At 41.5% G+C, this 20420-nt stretch overlaps 1 protein-coding gene across 1 annotated transcript in view; it reads left to right on the top strand.

The window, feature by feature from the left end:
* Positions 1-3505: 3505 nt before the first annotated feature.
* FER1L6 (fer-1 like family member 6) overlaps positions 3506-20420 on the top strand; it is a 164489-nt gene continuing 147574 nt past the window's right edge. The window contains exon 1 of the mRNA XM_019459903.2: positions 3506-3609. Within this exon, the coding sequence (XP_019315448.2) occupies positions 3587-3609 (23 nt within the window). The 5' untranslated portion in view covers positions 3506-3586. The remainder of the gene's footprint in view (positions 3610-20420) is intronic.

Raw genomic sequence — 20420 nt, forward strand, 5'->3', positions numbered from 1 at the left:
CCACCTACTAACATTTCCAATGGCCTGGTTCTTGATATTCACTGTCTCCAACCCTCCAATAGCCATGTTATTATCCCCATTCTGCCCATGAGAAAACCAAATCTCAGAGAGATTAAGAAGCTTGATCAGGGTCAACCAGCCAAGGATTCGAACCTGGGTCTTTCTTACTCTGCATCCTGTGCCCATCGTGCTGTTGGCCTAATTAGCTCATTCTAGAACGGTGTAACAGAGGGGCTGCATTGATCCTTGGAGAATGTCTAGCGTAGGCCCTTCTTTTGAGAGAACAGGAAGAGGCCCAGAGAAGTGAAATGGCCTGTCCAAGGGCACACAGCCAGTTACTGGTGAGATCAAATTCTCAGACTCATGGCATCTGACTCTCAGAGCAGTAGGCTGATGTCTACCCTGGGCTGCATCTCTGACGTGCAGCTATTTTGAATACCGTGCACCCTTGCAAACAGTCTGTTTGCTTTATTCCAGAGAATTACAGGGCAAATGTATCCTTCCTGAGGGAACAGCTGGCATGCATGCTGTGGTGTCTTATCACAGCACACCCTGGATTTATGGTGGCTTGCCTCTGGCTTCTGTTGGCTTTAGGGAAGCTATCTGTCATGGAGTGAGCAAATAAGGGAGTTCACGGAAAATCAATCCCTAGATTCTTGTTTATTAGCCACCTCTAGCATAAATGTTACGTGGTGCCTTACTAAGGTGGGAGCGAGGATGACACATTAATATACTTAAAATAGGCAGCCTTTATGAATGTTCATTACCTCCCAAGGTCCTCTGATGCTCATGGTTAAGCTCCAAGTTAATGGATTAAACCCATTTAACAGATGAGAAAATTGAGACCCAGAAATATCAAGAATGTTAAAAAAAAACCCCAAAACCTAGTAAGTCCTGGAGCCAGGTTAGAGCCTTCAACCCCGGGCATGTCTGACACCAAAGATGACATTTGTAATCAACACATGTACCTGCACTGCACGTATAAAGCTTTGCAACTATACGGAATGGGGGTGGTTGGGAAATAAAGGCAGTCTTTGCCTTCACAAAGTTTATAGTCTAACATGGGACATGAGCAAGACTAATTATAATACCCTGTCTCAGAGAGAGCATTAACTTACTCTAAGGCACTCTTTGAAGGGATTGATGAGAATCATCTTTACTTTCTCAGAATGGCTATGTAATGAATTTTTATCCCCATTTTACAGGTAAGAAAACTGAGGCTGACAGAGGTGAAGCAAATACCACACTTTCTGTAGTTAATAAGTATTAGAGTCTGGATTCAGTCCAGGGTCATAGTCACCGTGGTCTAGTTTACAATAAATAAATACATAAAATTCTATGAGAATCCAAAGCGAGAAGCCCATAAAGTTGAAGGCTAATTACACTAAATCCTTAGAACTGACTTAAGTAAATTTTCCTGCCAGCCCCAGTGATCTAGAAAAGCAGAGCAGTGCATGATATTGGATGCAGCATGGTGCAATTAAAATAGAAAGAGGGAGGGGTGCCTGGGTGGCTCAGTCGGTTGAGTGTCCGACTTTGGATTTCGACTCAAGTCATGATTTTGTGGTTTGTGGGTTCGAGCCACATATCGGGCTCTGAGCTGACATGTAGAGCCTGCTTAGGATTCTCACCCTCTCCTCTCTCTCTGTCCTACCCCCCTGCTCTCATGCTCGCTCTCTCTCTCTCTAAAAATCAATAAATAAACTTAAAAAAATAACATAGAAAGAGGGGTGCATGGGTGGCTCAGTTGGTTGAGCATCTGACTCTTGACTTCAGCTGAGGTCATGGTCTCACAGTTTGTGGGTTGGAGCCCTACCTTGGGCTCCAAGCTGACAGCACAGGGCCTGCTTAGGATTCTCTGTCCCTCTCTCTCTGCCCCTCCCCCCACCTCTCAAAAATAAATGAATAAATAAATAAACACACACACGCAGACACACACACATACACAATACAGAATGGGAGTCCGAGCTCTGGGTTTAAGACAGTCTCTTCCTCAGGGTGAACTTGGAGGCCATTGTAACCAAAGAAAACGCCTTGGCTCTTTCTTCTGTGTCCTGCTTCCTGTCACTGATAGGAACTCTCAAACCTGGTTTATTTTTAAGAGGCGATTTTTGTTTTATTGCTTGTCTCTGGAAGGATGCCCTCAGATGTTAATGAAGACTGGGGAACCTATAAAAGATTCAGAAAATTCTCGAAGGTATTGAGTTTCACTGAAACACGAAAAGGGCTAGTTCTATTTTCCTCATAGCTCCTTCACAGGTATAATTATGTAATTTTCATCAGTAAATTTATTTTTTACATTGCAAAAATCCTTTCCTTCTATTCTTTGAAGTTCCCAATAGAAGGAAAAGCAGAGAGGTATTTTCAATTCAGCCAGCTGTGTCTCCCTTGGGATTTTCCAGCTCTGCTTCTTCTCTTTGAGCTTTGTGGCAGAGTGAAAAGAGCATTGATCTGTCAGGCCAACTCCACTGTTCCTTAGCTGTGAGATTTGGACAGGTCTTCTCCTTTCCTGGGCTCCATTTTCTCTCTCTCTCAAATCAAAGGGTTGAACTAAGCCATTGGTTTTCACTCTGAGTTGTGCTCTCTTGCAAAAGACAGTCAGGGGCTGTGGATTATTGGACAGGATCTAAGAATCCATATGTTGAAAAAGTCTGAAGGCTAGATAAAATCATACCTCACACACATCCATTCTATATGTATATGGAGATGCTCTTCTAAGTAATAAAATGCAATTTAAAGGGCTATAATTTTTGTCATTATGCTTTTTGTAATTAAAATGCAATTAAAACTTATTGAATCACTAATTTTGATCATCATGATTTTCCTAATTGAAATGTAATTTCAAATGTTAGTGAAGTTTTGCTAATTTTGGTCATTATGATGTTCTTAATCAACAGATACTAAATATTCCGTTAATATGAGGAAGATCTGAATGTATCTTTGCTAGTAAGAGTGGAACTTAAAAATTGCGCGGGTTGAGAATCACAGGTCCAGATGATTTCTTGGGTTCTTTCTAGGTCTGACATTTTGGGATTCTAAACTAAAGTGTCTAAAACAGTAGACGTGTGGTTTAAAAAATCTATTCAGTTGCACTAGCCACATTTCAAATGCTCAGTAGTCACATGGGTTAGTGCCTACCATATTGATCAGTGTAGATAATGGAACAGTTTCATCATCATGGAAAGTTCTATTAGACAGCCAGATGAACTAAATGATTTTACTACTGTGTTTTCCTTGAGGTGAGAGAGTCTTAACATACAATTCTCAGAAGAATATGAGTTTGAAGCTTGAAGTCGTTCAGCCTTTAGTCCTGTCACTGAAGGGAGTGGGAGAGGGGCATGGTTATGAAACCTGACAGATTGATTCACTCTTCCTGGGCCAGTTTGCCTTTGAACCTTTGAGTGTAATAGGTAACATGATGCTCAGAAGAGCCATGCACACCAAGTGTTGATTCAGCCACACCCCCAAATACTCTCACCCACCAGATTATTCTGAAACTCAGAAGCTTGTATCCAGGATCTGGATATAGCCAGACACCAGGAGTTTGCTGGTTCCTAGCCCAGAGGAGCCACTAAGAAGAGGAAGAATGGAGAAGCCATCCAAAGCCAAGTAACATATTTTCTTCTCCTAACAGGAAGGCTTCTGGGTGTGACTGGAGCCAAAGGGCTGGGAGCTGGGGGCAAGGGTCTCCCTTCAAAAATTCTCAAGGGTTGGGGCACCTGGGTGGCTCAGTTTGTTAAGCGTCCAGCTCTTGGTTTCGGCTCAGGTCATGATCTTGTGGTTCATGAGTTAGAGCCCCGAGTCTGGCTTTGTACTGTCAGTGCAGACCCTGCTTGGGATTCTCTCTCTCTCTCTCTCTCTCTCTGCCCCTCCCCTGCTTTCTCTCTCTCTCTCTCTCTAAAAAAAAAATCCTCAAGGGTTGTTAACTAAGACTTAACACTTAGTAGGCAAAGGCCAGGGGCCAGGAGGCATGATGTTTTTAAGAGACACATTTCTCCTTCTGATGAGAAAATACGTATATACTATTCATTGTAGAAAATTTAGCAGATACAGAAGCTATGAGGATTTTAAAAATCCCTCATAATACAACTGGAAATAGCCATTGTTAACATTTAAGGCTATTTCCTTAATTCATTGAGCTGGACTATAAAGGGTTTATATTTAAAAGCTTTCATTTTCTGAAACCAGGACCTTTCCTTATTTAAATGCACTGACCTATAAGCCAACTTAAACCTGGTTTCTTTTCTCTCTCTAGCCATCTTCTTCTGCTTAAAGGGTCTCTTTTCTCCATTTGTAAGTGACAGGTGAGGTTTTTCAGGTCATTTTGCAAGAATGATGTCCACTGGCCTCACTCATAGACTTGCTGAGGGAGCTCCTCTGGGCTCAAACTGTCCCCTTATGACCATAGTGACCTTGGGGGAGTTAGTCATGTGACTTACAGCAGGCCTTGGCTTTTTATTTGCTTTGGGGCTGGATAAAAGGGGTCTGGGCACATTTGTATTTTTCATCTGCAAAGTAATTTGGTAGAATTACACGGGTATGTCGTCAGCTCAGACTGGGAGTAGCTTTGGGTTTGTGGTATAGAATGTCTGCTGAATCATTAAAAACTTCAATCATTTGATAAATATTTCTCTTATGAAGATAGCGCTTTACTAGGCCCTGGGCTCACAAAAATTCATCTAAACAGATTATTCTCCTAGAGTGCTTATGGATAAGTATTGATCAATAACAACATGGGTGATTATGATTTGGGTGTTATAGGTGTTATGATGGGGGTATGCTCTTGGTACTGTGAAAGCCCAGGTGAGGAGAACTCCATTTGGGGAGCTCAAGGAAGGCTCATTAGAAAAAGTACACCTAAGCTCAGAAGTGAAGGATGTGGAAATAGAAATGAAGGTGAGGAAGAATGTTCCAGACAGAAGAGACAGCACCAGTAAAGAGTGGGACATGAGAAAGCATGATGCATTTGGAAATGACATGTTCAGGAAAGTGTGTACGATGTTCATTTTATATATTTTGCTGGCAAATGTCTTGAACAATAATGTTTGCTTCAAGACTGGCCTATGCTGATATCTGATGACACATTTCCCTTCCTGCACAAGTGTAAATACCACTGGTATTCTGAAGAAGACCCAGGTCAAGGCCACCTTCCTCAGGAAGTCTTCCTCAATTTCCTCTGGTGGAAATAAGCTCTCCCTCCTCTGAATTCCCACAGAGCTCTTGTCCTTTCTGACCTTTATTAAACAGTTTATAAAACACTTTATAAAACAGTTACTTACAGATGCCTCTCCTTCTACCTTAACTATGAACGGATCGGGGTCAGGGAAAGTCTCCTTGCCTTCCAGAATCTTACCTGGTGCCGGAGCAAAAATGCACTTAAATAACATGTGTGTAGTCAGAGAATTCTGGGCTCCTGACTAGAGCTGGTCTTTTGTGCTGTGTCTCATGTCTGTTTTTTTTGTGTTTTTTTTTTTTTTGAGATTTTAGCACATTCTCTCTCTCACCGAAATTATTATTATTATTTTTCCAGGCGCCTTCCCTGATACCCTACCATAGTTAGGCTCAGGATAATTTTCAGAAGAAAATAATGGCATTTGATTTCATTTATTCATGAAGAGTGAATTCATTGGGATGAAGGTTTTAAGTGGCATTACGAATAGTGCCTGGAATAAGGGTTCTGCTGTGAGAGGGCAGAGAGCAGAATTTCTCACGTGGGTAGCAACCGTTCTAAGTGTTGTGGAGGGTTTTTAGCAAGGCTTAGAGGCAACCATTATGTACTTGCATGGCTGCCTTTGTTGTTAAAATAATGAAATGGTTTCATACCAGCAGGTGAGTAGCTCTTGTCTTAAGCCCACTGAGTGCCCTTCTGACACCCAGTACCCACTTATATCCAGCAATGAATGGGTTAATGCCTGGCATAGTGGGAGGTCTCCAGGCTCGTGCACTAGTGACACGATTGGTGGCATTTTGGTAGGTCAATTCCCATGCCCTTGACATTTTGACTATAACTCCTGATGATCAAGTATATGTCTGTCAGTGATTTTGAAGTACTTCCTCCTGAATAAAACAGGTTTTGGGTGCATTTTGGATAAAAGAGAGCTGATTAGGAAACCATTAACAGCGATGATTCCAACCATTGACTCTATCATTTACTAACTATATTACTTTAGGCATGTCACTTCCCCTCTGCTTCTGTTTTCTTGTCTGTAAAAGAGGGAAAAGAATGCATTCTTTTATCCACCCACCCATCCATTCATCCATCCATCCACTCATTTATCCATCCAACAAACAACTGTGCCAACCCTAAGCTGGAAATGTTGCCTGACAGTGACCAGACAGAGATTTAGGGAATTCTCTTTGGGGGACCAGTCACACATCTAGTTTTGAAGGTCAGACAAGATTTAAGATTTCTTTTTTAATGTTCATTTATTTTTGAGAGAGAGAGAGAGAGAGAGAGAGCATAAATGGGGGCAGGAGGCAGAGAGAGAGGGAGGCACAGAATCTGAAGCAGATTCTTGGCTCTGAGCTTTATCACAGAACCTGACGTGGGGCTTGAACTCATGAGCTGTGAGATCATGACCTGAGCTAGTTGGACGCTTAACCGACTGAGCCACCCAGGTGTCCCTAGGTCAGATGAGATTTTCAAAGTGAAAGCCTTTAGAATCTGTACAGGACTTCATTGACACGGGTGTTGTCACATTAATAGCAGCATTAATTCCTTTGTACTTACTTAGAGAACAGTCTACGGCCTTTTTTGTGTGCAGTATAACATTTTAGTAAGGCCCTTTGGCACTTATTCATGACATTTGTATAAATCCTGCATACAATTCCAAAAGGACTGTGAATCAGTTTCCATTTAACTAGTATTTGACGAAAACTTCCTTGTTCCCACTGCTATTTTTTTTTTTCCAAATCAAAAAGAGCTTCACACTTTTGGCTGAATGAAAAATACTGCGCGGCCCTTATAAAAATGTGAAACAATACAGAAAAGGATATAAGTGAAAGTAAAATGAATGCCAAATCCCACCTGCCAATCTTTTTGATGAAAAATGGCCTCAGGAATCTTCCCATGCTCTTTTTTTTTTTTTTTTTTTACATAAACATAAATCATATCGTATGTAGCATTCTGCAGCCTACTTCGCTCTGAATGGTGTCAGCACACACCGGAGGTTCTATTACCAGGTAGACGATTGAAAAAGAAGTGTTTAGCATTAAAAAGTGCTGTGATCCCTGTGACTCCCTTCATCACAGCACTCTAGAGTTCTCTGGGTCGAATCCTTTTCTTGCAGTTTTTTTCCCCTGAACGACCAAAGTTTATGTCTGGGTCTTGTACGGAGGTACTTTCTCAATTCAGTAAATACATAGCTGCACCACCCTTGTCAATGAGCACATGGAATTCTGTGGTATGCACAAAATTATTTAATTAGTCCCCCGGGGACGGGTTTTTGAGTTATTTCCCATTTTCAGCTAATGCAATAATTTTGTAACAAGCATCCTTCTGTATTCAACTTTGCCCAGTTGCAAACTTCTGCCATCCAACCTTCAGGGTAAACTCCTAGAAATGAGAAGACTGAGGTCAAAGGTTTCTAGGCTTTAATTAAGGGACTATTCGGGGACATGAGGGGTGTATGTTGTGGAAGCTGGAGATTCAGCTGGGGTGGTGGGACTTAAAACTCACAGCACACCTTGAGAACAGAGCAGAAAGTGTTTAGCAGAGAGGTAAAGAACGAACGCTGTTGACTGAAGTGGTCACTGAATGTGAAGTGACCTTGCTTTTGAGTCCCTGAAAATAGCCTGGGCCCTCATCCATGAGGGTATCTCTTTTAGAGAGAGTCTTCAAAAAAAATTTTTTTAACATTTATTTATTTTTGAGAGAGAGAGAGACAGAGCGTGAGCAGGGGAGGAGCAGAGAGAGAAGGAGACACAGAATCTTAAGCAGGCTTCAGGCTCCAAGCTGTCAGCACAGAGCCTGACATGGGGCTTGAACCCAAGAACTGTGAGATCATGACCTGAGCTCAAGTTGGATGCTTAACGGACTGAGTCACCCAGGCGTCCCTTATATTCTTTTTAAAGTCAGTTATTGGGGAGCCTGGGTGGCTTGGTTAAGTGTCTGACTTCGGCTCAGGTCAGGAGCTCATGGTTCGTGAGTTTGAGCCCCACATCAGGCTCTGTGCTGACAGCTCAGAGCCTGGAGCCTGCTTTGGATTCTGTGTCTCCCTCTCTCTCTGCCCCTCCTCTGCTCACACTCTGTCTCTCCAAAATGAATAAAACCTTAAAAAAAATAAAGTCAGTTATCTAGGCATAATAATGATGGCGGTGGTGATGATGGTGGTGGTGGTGATGATTATGGTAACGATAGCCGATAACTTATGGAGCACTTAACACATGCCGGGTCCTGTGCTAAGCACTGCCCATGCATTATTTCACTTAACCCTCCCAACTATAAGGCACGAACTAGTGTCATCCTCATGTTACAGACGAGGAAGCTTAAATTTAACAATAAGAAAGTGAAAACACTCAGTTAATCAGAATATCCAATTAATCGCGACCCTCAACCAGACTACCACGAGAAGGTGAAGTCCTGGTGCTCAGAGACGGCCATCACATGTAGAGAATTTTCTCTGCCCTGCATCTAGAATGGTACCCCTGGGAGAACTGAGAAAGAAGCACAGATCATTTTCTGTGCCTCGTGGCTCTGATGAACAACATTGGACAAGAAAGGCTGCTAGATAGTGCAGGCACCTGTTCTTTCCTCTCAGTTCTGTGTTTCATTCTCCTGACTATTCTCTCACAGCCCCTGTCAAAACTGAACGGGCTGTGTGATGTGGTGCTTTTTAGGTTGTTTTTTTTGTTTTGTTTCATTTTGTTTTGTTTTGTATGCCTCTTTGTTCATAGAAGGTAAGCTTTTGACTTTGATCTAAAAGTCAGTGGGATGTCTAAAGTTCAGTTCTCTCCAAGTGAAATCTTTAGGTTGTTTTAGTTATATACTCTGTTACTGTTATTTGTTATTCATAAATTCTATTCTTGTTTTAAGGTATTGATACATTAGTTAGGATATTGGTTTGGCTGCATGTGATAGACACTAAAAACTGTGGCTTAAATTGATAGAAATGGACTTCTCTTTCATAGAATAGTCAGGATGGAGGCGGTCCAGGGTTGAAATGGCAGCTCTGATCCACGAGGGTGCCCAGGGATCCTGTTTCTGTCTCCCCTGTGGTTCTGACATGCTGACAGTGTTTCATTCATCTGCACAGTCTGCTGAATTACTCATGTTCCAAGTGGCAGAATGGGGGAAAAGAAAGGGTACAGCATGACCCCTGTCTTTAAGGATGGAGCTGGGTTACAACATCACATTCATGACCCTCCTACTGGCTGATTCAGCTTCAAGGCACCAGGCTGCAAGGGATGCTGAGAAATATAGTTTTGTAATTTCTGTGGCTATAAGCCTAGCTAAAAATTAGTAATTCTATTACTATGAAATAGAAGGAGAAAAGGATAGCAGGGGACAGTATTCAAAAATAAAGCTGAACAGCAATTAGATAAAAATATATAAATAGAAGTTTTAATATTTCTTTTCTGCACTTCAGTGGATGGTCTTGTCCAGACCCCAGAATGTATCGACTCTTCCTTGGAAACCATTGCCCTACAGGGTTTTCTGATTTTCCAACACATTGGAAGGAGGTCTCTGAAAATAATAGAATGCTATCCTTAGAAACATAAGCTCCAGGACCAGGTACACTATTTGTAATGAAAATACAGGATCCCTCGTTCAAAAATGATTAAGAATTTCAAGATGGAAAAACCAGGAAAAAAAAGTCAGCATGCAGCTTGTCTAAGAGCATGGCACCCAGTGCAATGACATAGGTCATATATCCATCATGAAGCTGGCCCAGCTCAGCTGTCACTGGGGAGTGGCAGAAAAGGTGTTAAAGCTCCCACTGACTTCTTACCGTTGTCACATAAGTTATGGCAGTCCACGCTTATAACACAGTGCGGTGTAAATCAACACCCAGAGTGGACCTCAACAGCTAAGTGGTAGAGTGTTGGGGTGACCACTGGTGGAGGCTTTGGGAATATTCTCAGACTTGGGATGCCAGTCATACATTTCTGCAAGTTAGAGACAATCTGTCTTGTGACTTCATTAAATGTTCTTTGCATGACTTCCCCTGAAGGTAGGTTAGTACTATGTTTAGTAACCTGGATGACCTACTTTTCTCTGGGTTCTGGGACAAAGGCTATGCCCATATGCTTTGGAAATAGTCCGTCCATTCACTTTGCCTGCTTCGGTGCACAGTGACCAGAGTGCACACTGTGGGAATGTTGAGCTGGGGCCAGCTCTGGGAGGTCATCACAAGCAGGGCTAGACTGGTGGGATGTCAGTTCAGGTTATGGTTGAGGAGGGGAGTCTTGCCAACTATTAGGTCAAGGTTTTAAGAAGGCAATATAAACATGGATCAGAAATTCGAGTTCTAGGAGATTGCAGGTAACAGAACAGACAGAGTATAAGCTGGCTCACAATCCTGTACTCACAATTCTTAAGTCCATACAGCTCTGAAATCTGAGAGTTTTCTCTAGGTTTGGTACAGACTCTTTTGTTGTAGAACCTGATATGAGGCTACTTATTATCTTTATCCCAGTTAATAGGAACGGTTATATGTTTTGCTATAGAAATATTAATACATTTGATTATGCAATGCTGGGCCAGACTCTAATGGGAAATTATTTAGCACTCTCTCGTTTTCTAAAATCAGAAACATTTTGAATTTGTAATACACTGGGATCCAAAGATTTGGGGTTATAATATATAGCATTTATTGAACATACATTATGTGACAGACATTATTCGGAGCACTTTACATGTCTTAATTTCTTTAATACTCATGGTACGCTATGAGATAGATACCAATATTTTCCCCACGTGACTGGTAAGAAATCTGGAGCTGAGAAGTTTTGTAATTTGCCTATAGTCATGGATAATCAGTAAATGACAGCGACAAAGGTGAATGTCTTGGGGGCCTACTTTTATATCATGGAGGTGAGTCATCTCAAGAGGCATGAACGCCAATCTCATTTTGGGCAAAAAGGCTTGGCTGAAATGACTGGGAAAATTAGTCATAATAGTGAATCTATTTGTTGGGTGAGATATGAGGCTTAATGAAAAAGTGTTCTTTCTACTATTTCTGTAGTGAAACTATTCAGGAACAGTTAAAACTGTACTAATCCTTTGGGAGAATCAAGTGACCTTTGGGTGCTAAGGATTCATTGATAGAAGTCATACTTCTGGGAGCACCTGGGTGGCTCAGTCGGTTAAGCATCCAACTGCAGCTCAGGTCATGAACTCGCAGTTCGTGAGTTCGAGTCCCGCGTCGGGCTCTGTGCGGACGGCTCAGAGCCTGGAGCCTGCTTCGGATTCTGTGTCTCCCTCTGTCTCTCTACCCCTCCCCTGCTTGTGCTTGCTCTCTCTCAAAAATAAATAAACCCTTAAAAAATAAACAAAACTTCCTTATTTAAAAAAAAAAGTCACACTTCTTTATTTAAATACCCAAAGGGCAACCCAATTTTTATGTGTTAAATTGATTTTTGGCTTCTATTGTAACAGACATACTACATTAAAAACATCTTTACATTAGCTTTTGTGAAAGCACCATTTGTCTTAGTAGAAATCTTACTTTAATGCTTCTCTCAAAAATTGTACTTCTGGATAATAGCTGGGTGGGTCGACTGATAGTATCTTGCTTTATTGAAGCCCACATTATTCAAGGCAGATTCCCAATCCCTGACAAAATAAAAATAGATGACATCTATTGCTTCTTCTAGATGTTCCACACTTGTCTTGGTAAGAGAGATGAATTAGATTAGTTTGACAGGATTTGTTCTTTGTGAGACTTTAGTGACTATCTTATACCTCTGTATATCACTGTGTTTCTACCCACACAGTTTTTGTCTGATAATTTCTTTCCACTGATTTTTTTTCTTTTTGGAAATGGATGCAATGTGTGTATCATGAATAATGGATGGTTTTATTTCTATAATTGCTACAAATGATGATAGGGGTTAGACAGGAGTATTAATTTCTCCATCAACACTTGAATATGAATCAAGAATTTTGTTCATTTGTAAATTACCTTGTAATGAAATTTGGAAAAAAAAACTTTTCTCATCATAGTTTCTCGATAGATTCTTAATACATGCTTACTTTTGCATACAAAAGCATGAATATTCCAACATGAATAAAAGCGTATTTAATTTTTTGGTGCAAAAATGATACTTAGATGAACTCTTATCACAGCAGCCTGGTGGAGATTCATTGAAGCTTTCTATTGCTGGTAGAATGGAATTTTTCTTTTCTTTTTTCTTTTTCTTTTTGAGAGAGAGAGAGAGAGAGAGAGAGAGAGAGAGAGAGCTTGCTAGTGGGAGAGGAGCAGAGAGAGAGGTTGCTGGATGATCCAGGGAGGCTCTGGACTGATAGCAGAGAGCCTGATGCAGGGCTCCAACTCAAGATCGATGAGATCATGATCTGAGCTGAAGTTGGATGCTTAACCGACTGAGCCACCCAGGGGCCCCTGGAACTTTGCTTTTCTTTCTGACTGCTCTGCATCTTTAAACATCCTGTCCCATTTGTAAATTCTTTCCAAGTAAAAGATACAAACTTGCCTTCCCAGCTTCTCTTGTAGCCGGGATGCCAGCATGTGACCAGGCTGCATCACTCAGATGCTTGCATTTGAGGTTCTGGCTTGAAAGCCAGTGATACAAATAAGCAGGAGTGACATAGACTTGACAAAGATACAAACTTGCCTTCCCAGCTTCTCTTGTAGCCGGGATGCCGGCATGTGACCAGGCTGCATCACTCAGATGCTTGCATTTGAGGTTCTGGCTTGAAAGCCAGTGATACAAATAAGCATCAGTGACATCCTGATGAGGAAGAGGGCAAATAGACCCGTTTTCTCAGAGAGGGCAGTTGTAGAAGTTCTGGCAATGCCCTCTTGTTTCCGATGTGGCAGATAAGCTGAAGTGTCTGTGTCCAGAATGGGGTCTATCTAGGGGCCGTCTGTGGTGTGAGATGGGCATAGCTCCTTGCTTTTTCATATTCAAATTTGATTCTCTGGGCCTCTTCCCAAATCTGGAAACTGTCATTCCTTTTCTGTTTAATCTAGTCAGGGAGGGTTTCTGTAATTTGCAATTAAATTTCATTGATGCAGCTGAGATATGAGAATAATGACAAGGAAATAGGATTCTTTTGTGTGTATCTCCTTCCAGCTGTTGAAAGATATGGGTAGAACAAGACTCTTTGCCAGGTCATTCTTACTGTCGTCATCATTTACTTAAACTGATTCACTGTTGAGAACAGCAAGCTGTAAAGAGTGATGCATATGCAGGCAGACTGTTTCTAAGGAAAATGGAAGATGACTTCATGCTTGTGCAATGACTGGCTATGAGTCTGGAATTTACCAGTGGCCTTAGTTAAAAGATGAGTCATGAAGAGGTCCTGGATAGAGATCTGGAAGGTTCCAGGGTCTTAGTTTGAGATGTTGGTTGGAACAAAGAATACATTTCACTAGAGGCCCATGATTTAATTCTTCCATTCACTTATTCAGTACATATTTATTAAGTCCCTTCTCTGCACAATGCACATGCAAAGTATTGGGGAAACAGTGAATCAGCTAGGGCCAGGCAGATCTTTGTTTGGTGCTCTGGGGGTTCCAAGTATTTCCATACAGACATGAGGAAAGATAACGGGTTTTTTTTTTTAATTATTTTTTGTAACTGAAGATACTGAACAGTGGAGACCTTACATGATTTATCCACAATCCCGTTCAGTAAGTAGTAGAACTAAGAATTGAACTCAATTCTTCTGGTTCCAGAATCCTGTAATTTTTCCAGGATACCAGCCACTTCTTACCTGCCATATCAACTCTCATATCAACTCGGAGAGTCAGGTATCAAAATCTTGCCATTTCTCAAATTTCTTCCCATTTCTAGAAAGGAAACCTGAGCCAAGAAGGGGTTAGACTGGTAAATAAAAAGGTGGGTCTCCCCTTTCTATGGCTTGTAGTCCCTTTACTATCCTTCATTTCTGCTACCCCAGGCTGCCTCTGTCATTTATATGTTGATTGGGAACATGGTATTGAGAGCTGTCCTTGTTGGATGATATGAAGGGAAAATATCCACATCAATAGTACATCTCGAGATGAGGGTCAGGTGCCATAGAATATAGTCAAGTGTGAGAACTGGGGGGCAAGGGTACGAGAAAAGGAACTCTACCTACTTGAGCATTTGTTTCCTAGGGTTGTGGTGTTACAAAAGACAAGGTCCCCACCCCTACTTAACGCCAGAATCTAGTGGGCAAGATCAGTATGTACACAGCTGAGTCATCCCTATTATTAGGTCTGTGCCTCTTGTGTTATTTATGCTATTAGAGGACATGGGTTTCTTTCTTTTTTAATTGAACATTTTGTTGAGATCATTGTAGGTTATGGAGACATGTAGATAACACACAGCTGTAAGAAATAATACAAAGATCTCCTGTACCTTTTACCTAATTTCCCCCAATGGTAATAGTTTACAAAACTATAGTACAATATCACAACCAGGATATGGACATTGATACAGTCCACTGATCTTATTCAGATTTCTCAAATATTACTTGTACTCCTTGTACTCGTGTGAATGTGTATATGTATGTGTGTGTATTACTTGTGCGAATGTGTATATGTATGTGTGTGTATTTAGTTTTCTACAGTCTTTTTTTTTTAATTTTTTTTTTACATTTATTTATTTTTGAGAGACAGAGACAGCATGAGCAGAGGAGGGGCAGAGAGAGAGGGAGACACAGAATCAGAAGCAGCCTCCAGGCTCCGAGCTGTCAGCACAGAGCCCGATGCGGGGCTCGAACCCACAATCTGTGAGATCATGACCTGAGCTGAAGTCAGATGCTTAACGAACTGAGCCACCCAGGCGCCCCTCTACAGTCTTATCACCAGTGTTGGTTGGTGAACCCAATACCACTGTCAAGACACAGAATAGTTCCACCATCACAAGGATCTCATGTGTTGTCCTTTTGTATATTTTTAACCACACCTCTTCTCTCCCTGGTTTTATTTATTTTTGTCTCATGTGTCCTTGGTATCTATAAAGTTACTTAATAAATTCCTATTATATGACTAAATCAACTTAACAGTGCCATAAGAGATTAACATATGTAAATAATGTCTTCTGGAGGGCAGGGAGCCATGAAGACAGAGAACGAGGAGAGGCAGAACGTAACAGTGAGTGGGCATTTAGGACTTGGGCTGGACAGCACAATGAATAATCTCGAGAGGAACTTCCTGGGTTGGAAGTCCCTCTCTATCACTTACGTCAGAGGTTGCCTTGGGACAAAGGCAATGGCATGTGTACTACCCCGGCCAGGGCTTGCTACATGGTGAGACTTACCTCAACAAACAGATGCTGCTCTGAATAGTCTTGGTTCTCGTTGTTTGAGAGGAGTGTCCAATGACTTAGAATGGAGATCCTGTCTAAATCTGCCTTTGTGAGGAGGTGTGGACTGAATCTTCTCCTCAAGGCTGCTATGGGGGAGGGGGCACTCAGCTGGTGGCCGAGCATGGCTGATACCCAGCCACCACCCCTCTGTGGTTCGGTCATCCTTGCCCCTGTGGCCACTCCCATTGAGTCTCTGGAGACACTGTTTGCATTTTTCACATCTTTTAGAACTTTCTATGGGGGAAATGACATGCCAATGGGCAGTTGTGAATCTGGGGATTAATGAAGGTTCTGGGAGGTTGCTCTCCTGAATAACCAGAGTCTTGTGTACCAAAGGCCCCACCAAAACTTTGCACGGTCAGTAGATGAGTTTTACCCCAGCCTTGACTTCTTCCTAAGAAGGGTGTACACAATAATTTACAAGAATCAGCTCCCCTTCCTGGCAACTTCCTCTTTGTGAGATTGGGGAGGGGTGTTGACTCAGGATCTGATATGCGTTGTGTCTGGACCTCTCTTGGTTCCACTGAAATTCCCTCACTGTGTACACAGCTGTTGTGAGAAAATAAATCCCTGTGGGTTACAAGGCTAGAGCACAATCCAAGTTAAGAAACCCTTACAAATCTCCCTGCCAACTATCAAGCCCACTGCGATAGGCCACCACAGCAAAGGCCTGTCTGGGTTGCTGCAGAGACCATATTCTTTTCTTTTTCAAGATTGGAATCGAACAGAGCCTGGGAAAGTTCCTTCCATCCACAAATTTCTTTTCAAGTGGTGTCATCAACAAAATTTATTGCTTGCTATCCGATATTACTATCTCCATCTTTCTTTGGAGCTTTTTATGAACTCATCAGGTCAGGGATTTAACACATTAAGTATGCACAGTGCACACTTAAGGGTAGGGTGGATAATGAACTGTTTCCCAATTAACAGACACAAGACTTACACTGCTGTTTTCACAAGCCATAGTTTTACGGGGCATGGGGACATTGACACTAAACAATATTGGATCATGAAGAAATCTGTTCTCTTTAAAATTATCTTCCGTTTCTGCTTTTGTCAGAGAAAACATCTTTAACAGCTCTCTAAGATTTGCCAATTCTTTTTTGAATGAGAACAAGCCTCATACTTAGAATCAGTTACAGCTATGGTGTAGCAATAGTGTTTCCCCCACCCAATTTATTTTTAAAGTCACTTTCTGTGAAGGCATGTGTTACTAGTTTACCATTTAAAATAAAACACACAGTATTATTTCATTATACATTTATTTGGTTAATAAATGGTGAGCTAATTTTTTTATTTTTATTTTTTAAATGTTTATTATTTGAGAAAGAGACGGAGAGCAAGCAGGGGGCCAGAGAGAGAGGGAGACACAGAATCGGAAGCAGGCTCCAGGTTCTGAGCTGCCAGCACAGAGCCCGACGTGGGGCTGGAACCCACAGACCACGAGATCATGACCTGAGCTGAAGTCAGACATTTAACCGGCTGAGCCACCCAGGCACCCCCTGGTGAGCTACTTTTAAAAATTAGGGTCAATGATTAAGGAGAGATGTGGTTTTGGCATTTCCTGAAGGTGGCATTTCAAATAGCTGAAGTGGGAAAGCATTGGTGTAATAATGGAAGGAAGTTTGGACTAGGTGAGAGGAGAACTGGCTTTTTTTTTTTTTAATGTTTATTTACTTATTATGAGAGAGAGTGTGTGTGTGAGTGGGAGAGGAACAGAGAGAAAGTCCCAAGCAGGCTCTGCGTTCTCAGTGCAGAACCTGACGCAGGGCTCAATCTCACAAACATTGAGATCATGACCTGAGCCGAAATCAAGAGTCAGACACTCAACCAACTGAGCCACCCAGGTACCCTGAGCACTGACTTTTAGAATTAGATTCTGCAGCAAGTATAATAGGACCCTGAGCAACTTACAGCTTCACTGGGCTTCTGTTCCTTTATCTGAAATTTCAGTGGGTTTGCCCCTATGAAACCTATTCCTCAAACACCCATTGTCTGCAAAATGTTGTACTTATGAGTGTGATGCTACAGTGATGACCATGGGGTGAATCCTTCTCTAGGGGAGTTTACAGACTAAAGCAGAACACAGCCCAAGTTTGATGTGTTAGAGGAGGAGGCAGATAGCCAGCTACCAAGGAAAGCAGAGTATGGCTGAGTTCCGGCTCTGGCTCTGCCAGTTATGACCTGGTTTTCACCAGTCATTCAACTTCTCTGAGCCCCAGGTTCTTCGTTTTGTTTGTTTGTTTGTTTTTGTTTTTTTGCTTTTGTTCTTTTTTACCTCCATTAGCTGAAGTCTTTTTTTTTGAAACTTTATTTTTTATTTTTTAAAATTTACATCCAAATAAGTTAGCATAGAGTGAAACAATGATTTCAGGAGTAGATTCCTTAGGGCCCCTTCCCCATTTAGCCCATCCCCCTTCCCACAACCCCTCCAGCAACCCTCAGTTTGCTCTCCATATTTATGAGTCTCTTCTGTTTTGTCCCCCTCCCTGTTTTTATATTATTTTTGTTTCCCTTCCCTTATGTTCATCTGTTTTGTCTCTTAAAGGCCTCATATGAGTGAAGTCATCTGGTTTTTGTCTTTCTCTGACTGACTAATTTCACTTAGCATAATACCCTCCAGTTCCATGCATGTCGTTGCAAATGGCAAGATTTCATTCTTTTTGATTGCCGAGTAATACTCCATTGTATATTATATATATATATATATATATATATATATATATATATATATATACACACACACCACATTTTCTTTCTGCATTCATCCATTGATGGACATTTGGGCTCTTTCCATACTTTGGCTATTGTTGATAGTGCTGCTATAAACATACGGGTGCATGTGTCCCTTTGAAACAGCACACCTGTATCTTGTGGATAAATGCCTAGTAGTGCAATTGCTGGGCCGTAGGGTAGTTCTATTTTTAGTTTTTTGAGGAACCTCCATACTGTTTTCCAGAGTGGCTGCACCAGCTTGCATTGCCACCAACAATGCAGAAGAGATCCTCTTTCTCCACATCCTCGCCAACATCTGTTGTTGCCTGAGTTGTCAATGTGAGCCATTCTGACAGGCGTGAGGTAGTATCTCATTGTGGTTTTGATTTGTATTTCCCTGATGATGAGTGATGTTGAGCTTTTTTTCATGTGTCGGTTGGCCATCTGGATGTCTTCCTTGGAGAAGTGTCTATTCATGTCTTTTGCCCATTTCTTCACTGGACCCAGGTTCTTGGTTTTTAAACCAATGGCCCTCCTACCCCTGCTCTGTCAGAGGTTTACTTTTCCCTGGGGAGGAGGAGCATCTTTCAGCAAAAGGTGTAGGTCTGGCTGCCCCAAACTGTTGGCTTGGAGGTCTCTGGACACCTCTGAAGCCGATCACCAAAGGTTGTCCCCAGAGCCATTGATGGATCCTGTAAATGCAGTATTCCAAACTGGAGCAGAAGGTACCTTTTCCTTTTGTCGAAATCCTTTAGTCCTTTAAAACAATGTGAATTTCTGGGACCTCGGAGAAGCATGCTTTCTCCTCTGTGTCCTATTCTGACTACTGGATCACTCCCTTGTGACATGTTATGCTGTATTACAACATATTGCATCGTGTGTATATGTGTGTGTGTGTGTGTGTGTGTGTGTGTGTGTGTGTGTGTGTAAGCCTCACACTGGCCTATGAACTTCCAGAACACAGGGACCAGGTCTGCACTCTTTCTGTCTCTCTAGCACATAACTCAGTATCTGGCACATAGTAGGCAATACCCAGCTCTTACGTGAATGTGTGCACATGTGTGCATGTGTGTGTGTGTGTGTGTGTGTATGTGTGCATGTGCATGAATGTGTTGGTGGTAAAAAACAGTCATAAAATTTGGAAGATAGTTGAATAACGAAGCGTTTTTAAATCAACTTTTTATAAACAGCCTAAGGACAAGTACACAAAACCAAAATAACAACTCAACAAATGATCACAAAGTGAAGTCATGTAAATACCCCTCAGATCTAGAGCTAGAACATTGTGTGCTCTGCCGGCCTTCCTTTCTCTCAATCTTGTCCAAGTGTAACTGCTTTCTTCACTCATCTTTCCTGTAGTTTTTTTTCCTGTGAATTTTTATTTGGAAAAACTTGAAATCTACAGATGAGTTTCAACAACAATGTAACAAACACGGACGCTTTTACCTTGAGAGGGTAATTAACACCTTGCCATCTTTGGCATATCTTTCTCCATATCTTTGTTTTTTGATTGTTGTTGTTTTTGCCTTTTTTCCCCTGGAAACATTTGGGAGTTAGTCATAGGCATCATGATACATAACCATCAAGTATTTGATCATCATCATGTCCCAAGATCAAAGGTATTCTCTTAACTACCATACAACCACTACACTCAGGAAATTGATACAGTACTACTGATATTATGGCTATAATACTATTGTCCAACATGGTACCAGTTCAGATTTCTCCAGTTGTCCCAAAAGTGCCCTTTAAAACCCTTGAAAGAATTGTTTGGGGGACCCAGAATCCAGACAGGGAGTCTCACACATTGTACTTAGTCATGTTTCCAGGCTCCTTTAATATAGGGTGGTTTCCTGACCTTTTGGTTTTGTCTTATGAAATCGATGTTCCTAAAGACCCATTATTTTGCATATTTTTCTCAGCTTATACTTGTTTGATTACTTCTTCATGATCAGATGCAGGCTGAACTTTCTTTTTTCAGAGGAGCAAACAGATAATGTGCCCTCAGTGCATTACTAGGGAAGGCACGTGATATCCATTGACTCATTATTGTTGGTAAGTGCGATTATTTGGTTAAGTGGTGTCCACCAGATTCTTCCCAACAGCCTTTCATCCAATGGTTTTAGCTCCATGGAGATTCTTACCTAATTAATGATTGCTGTAGGGATTGCAAAATGGTGATTTACGATCTTTTTTTTCTATTATTACCTTTATGTATAAAAAGA

Source organism: Panthera pardus, unplaced genomic scaffold, assembly GCF_024362965.1.
Source record: "Panthera pardus isolate Hobbes unplaced genomic scaffold, ASM2436296v1 HiC_scaffold_7, whole genome shotgun sequence".
NCBI classification, from domain to species: Eukaryota; Metazoa; Chordata; class Mammalia; order Carnivora; family Felidae; genus Panthera; species Panthera pardus.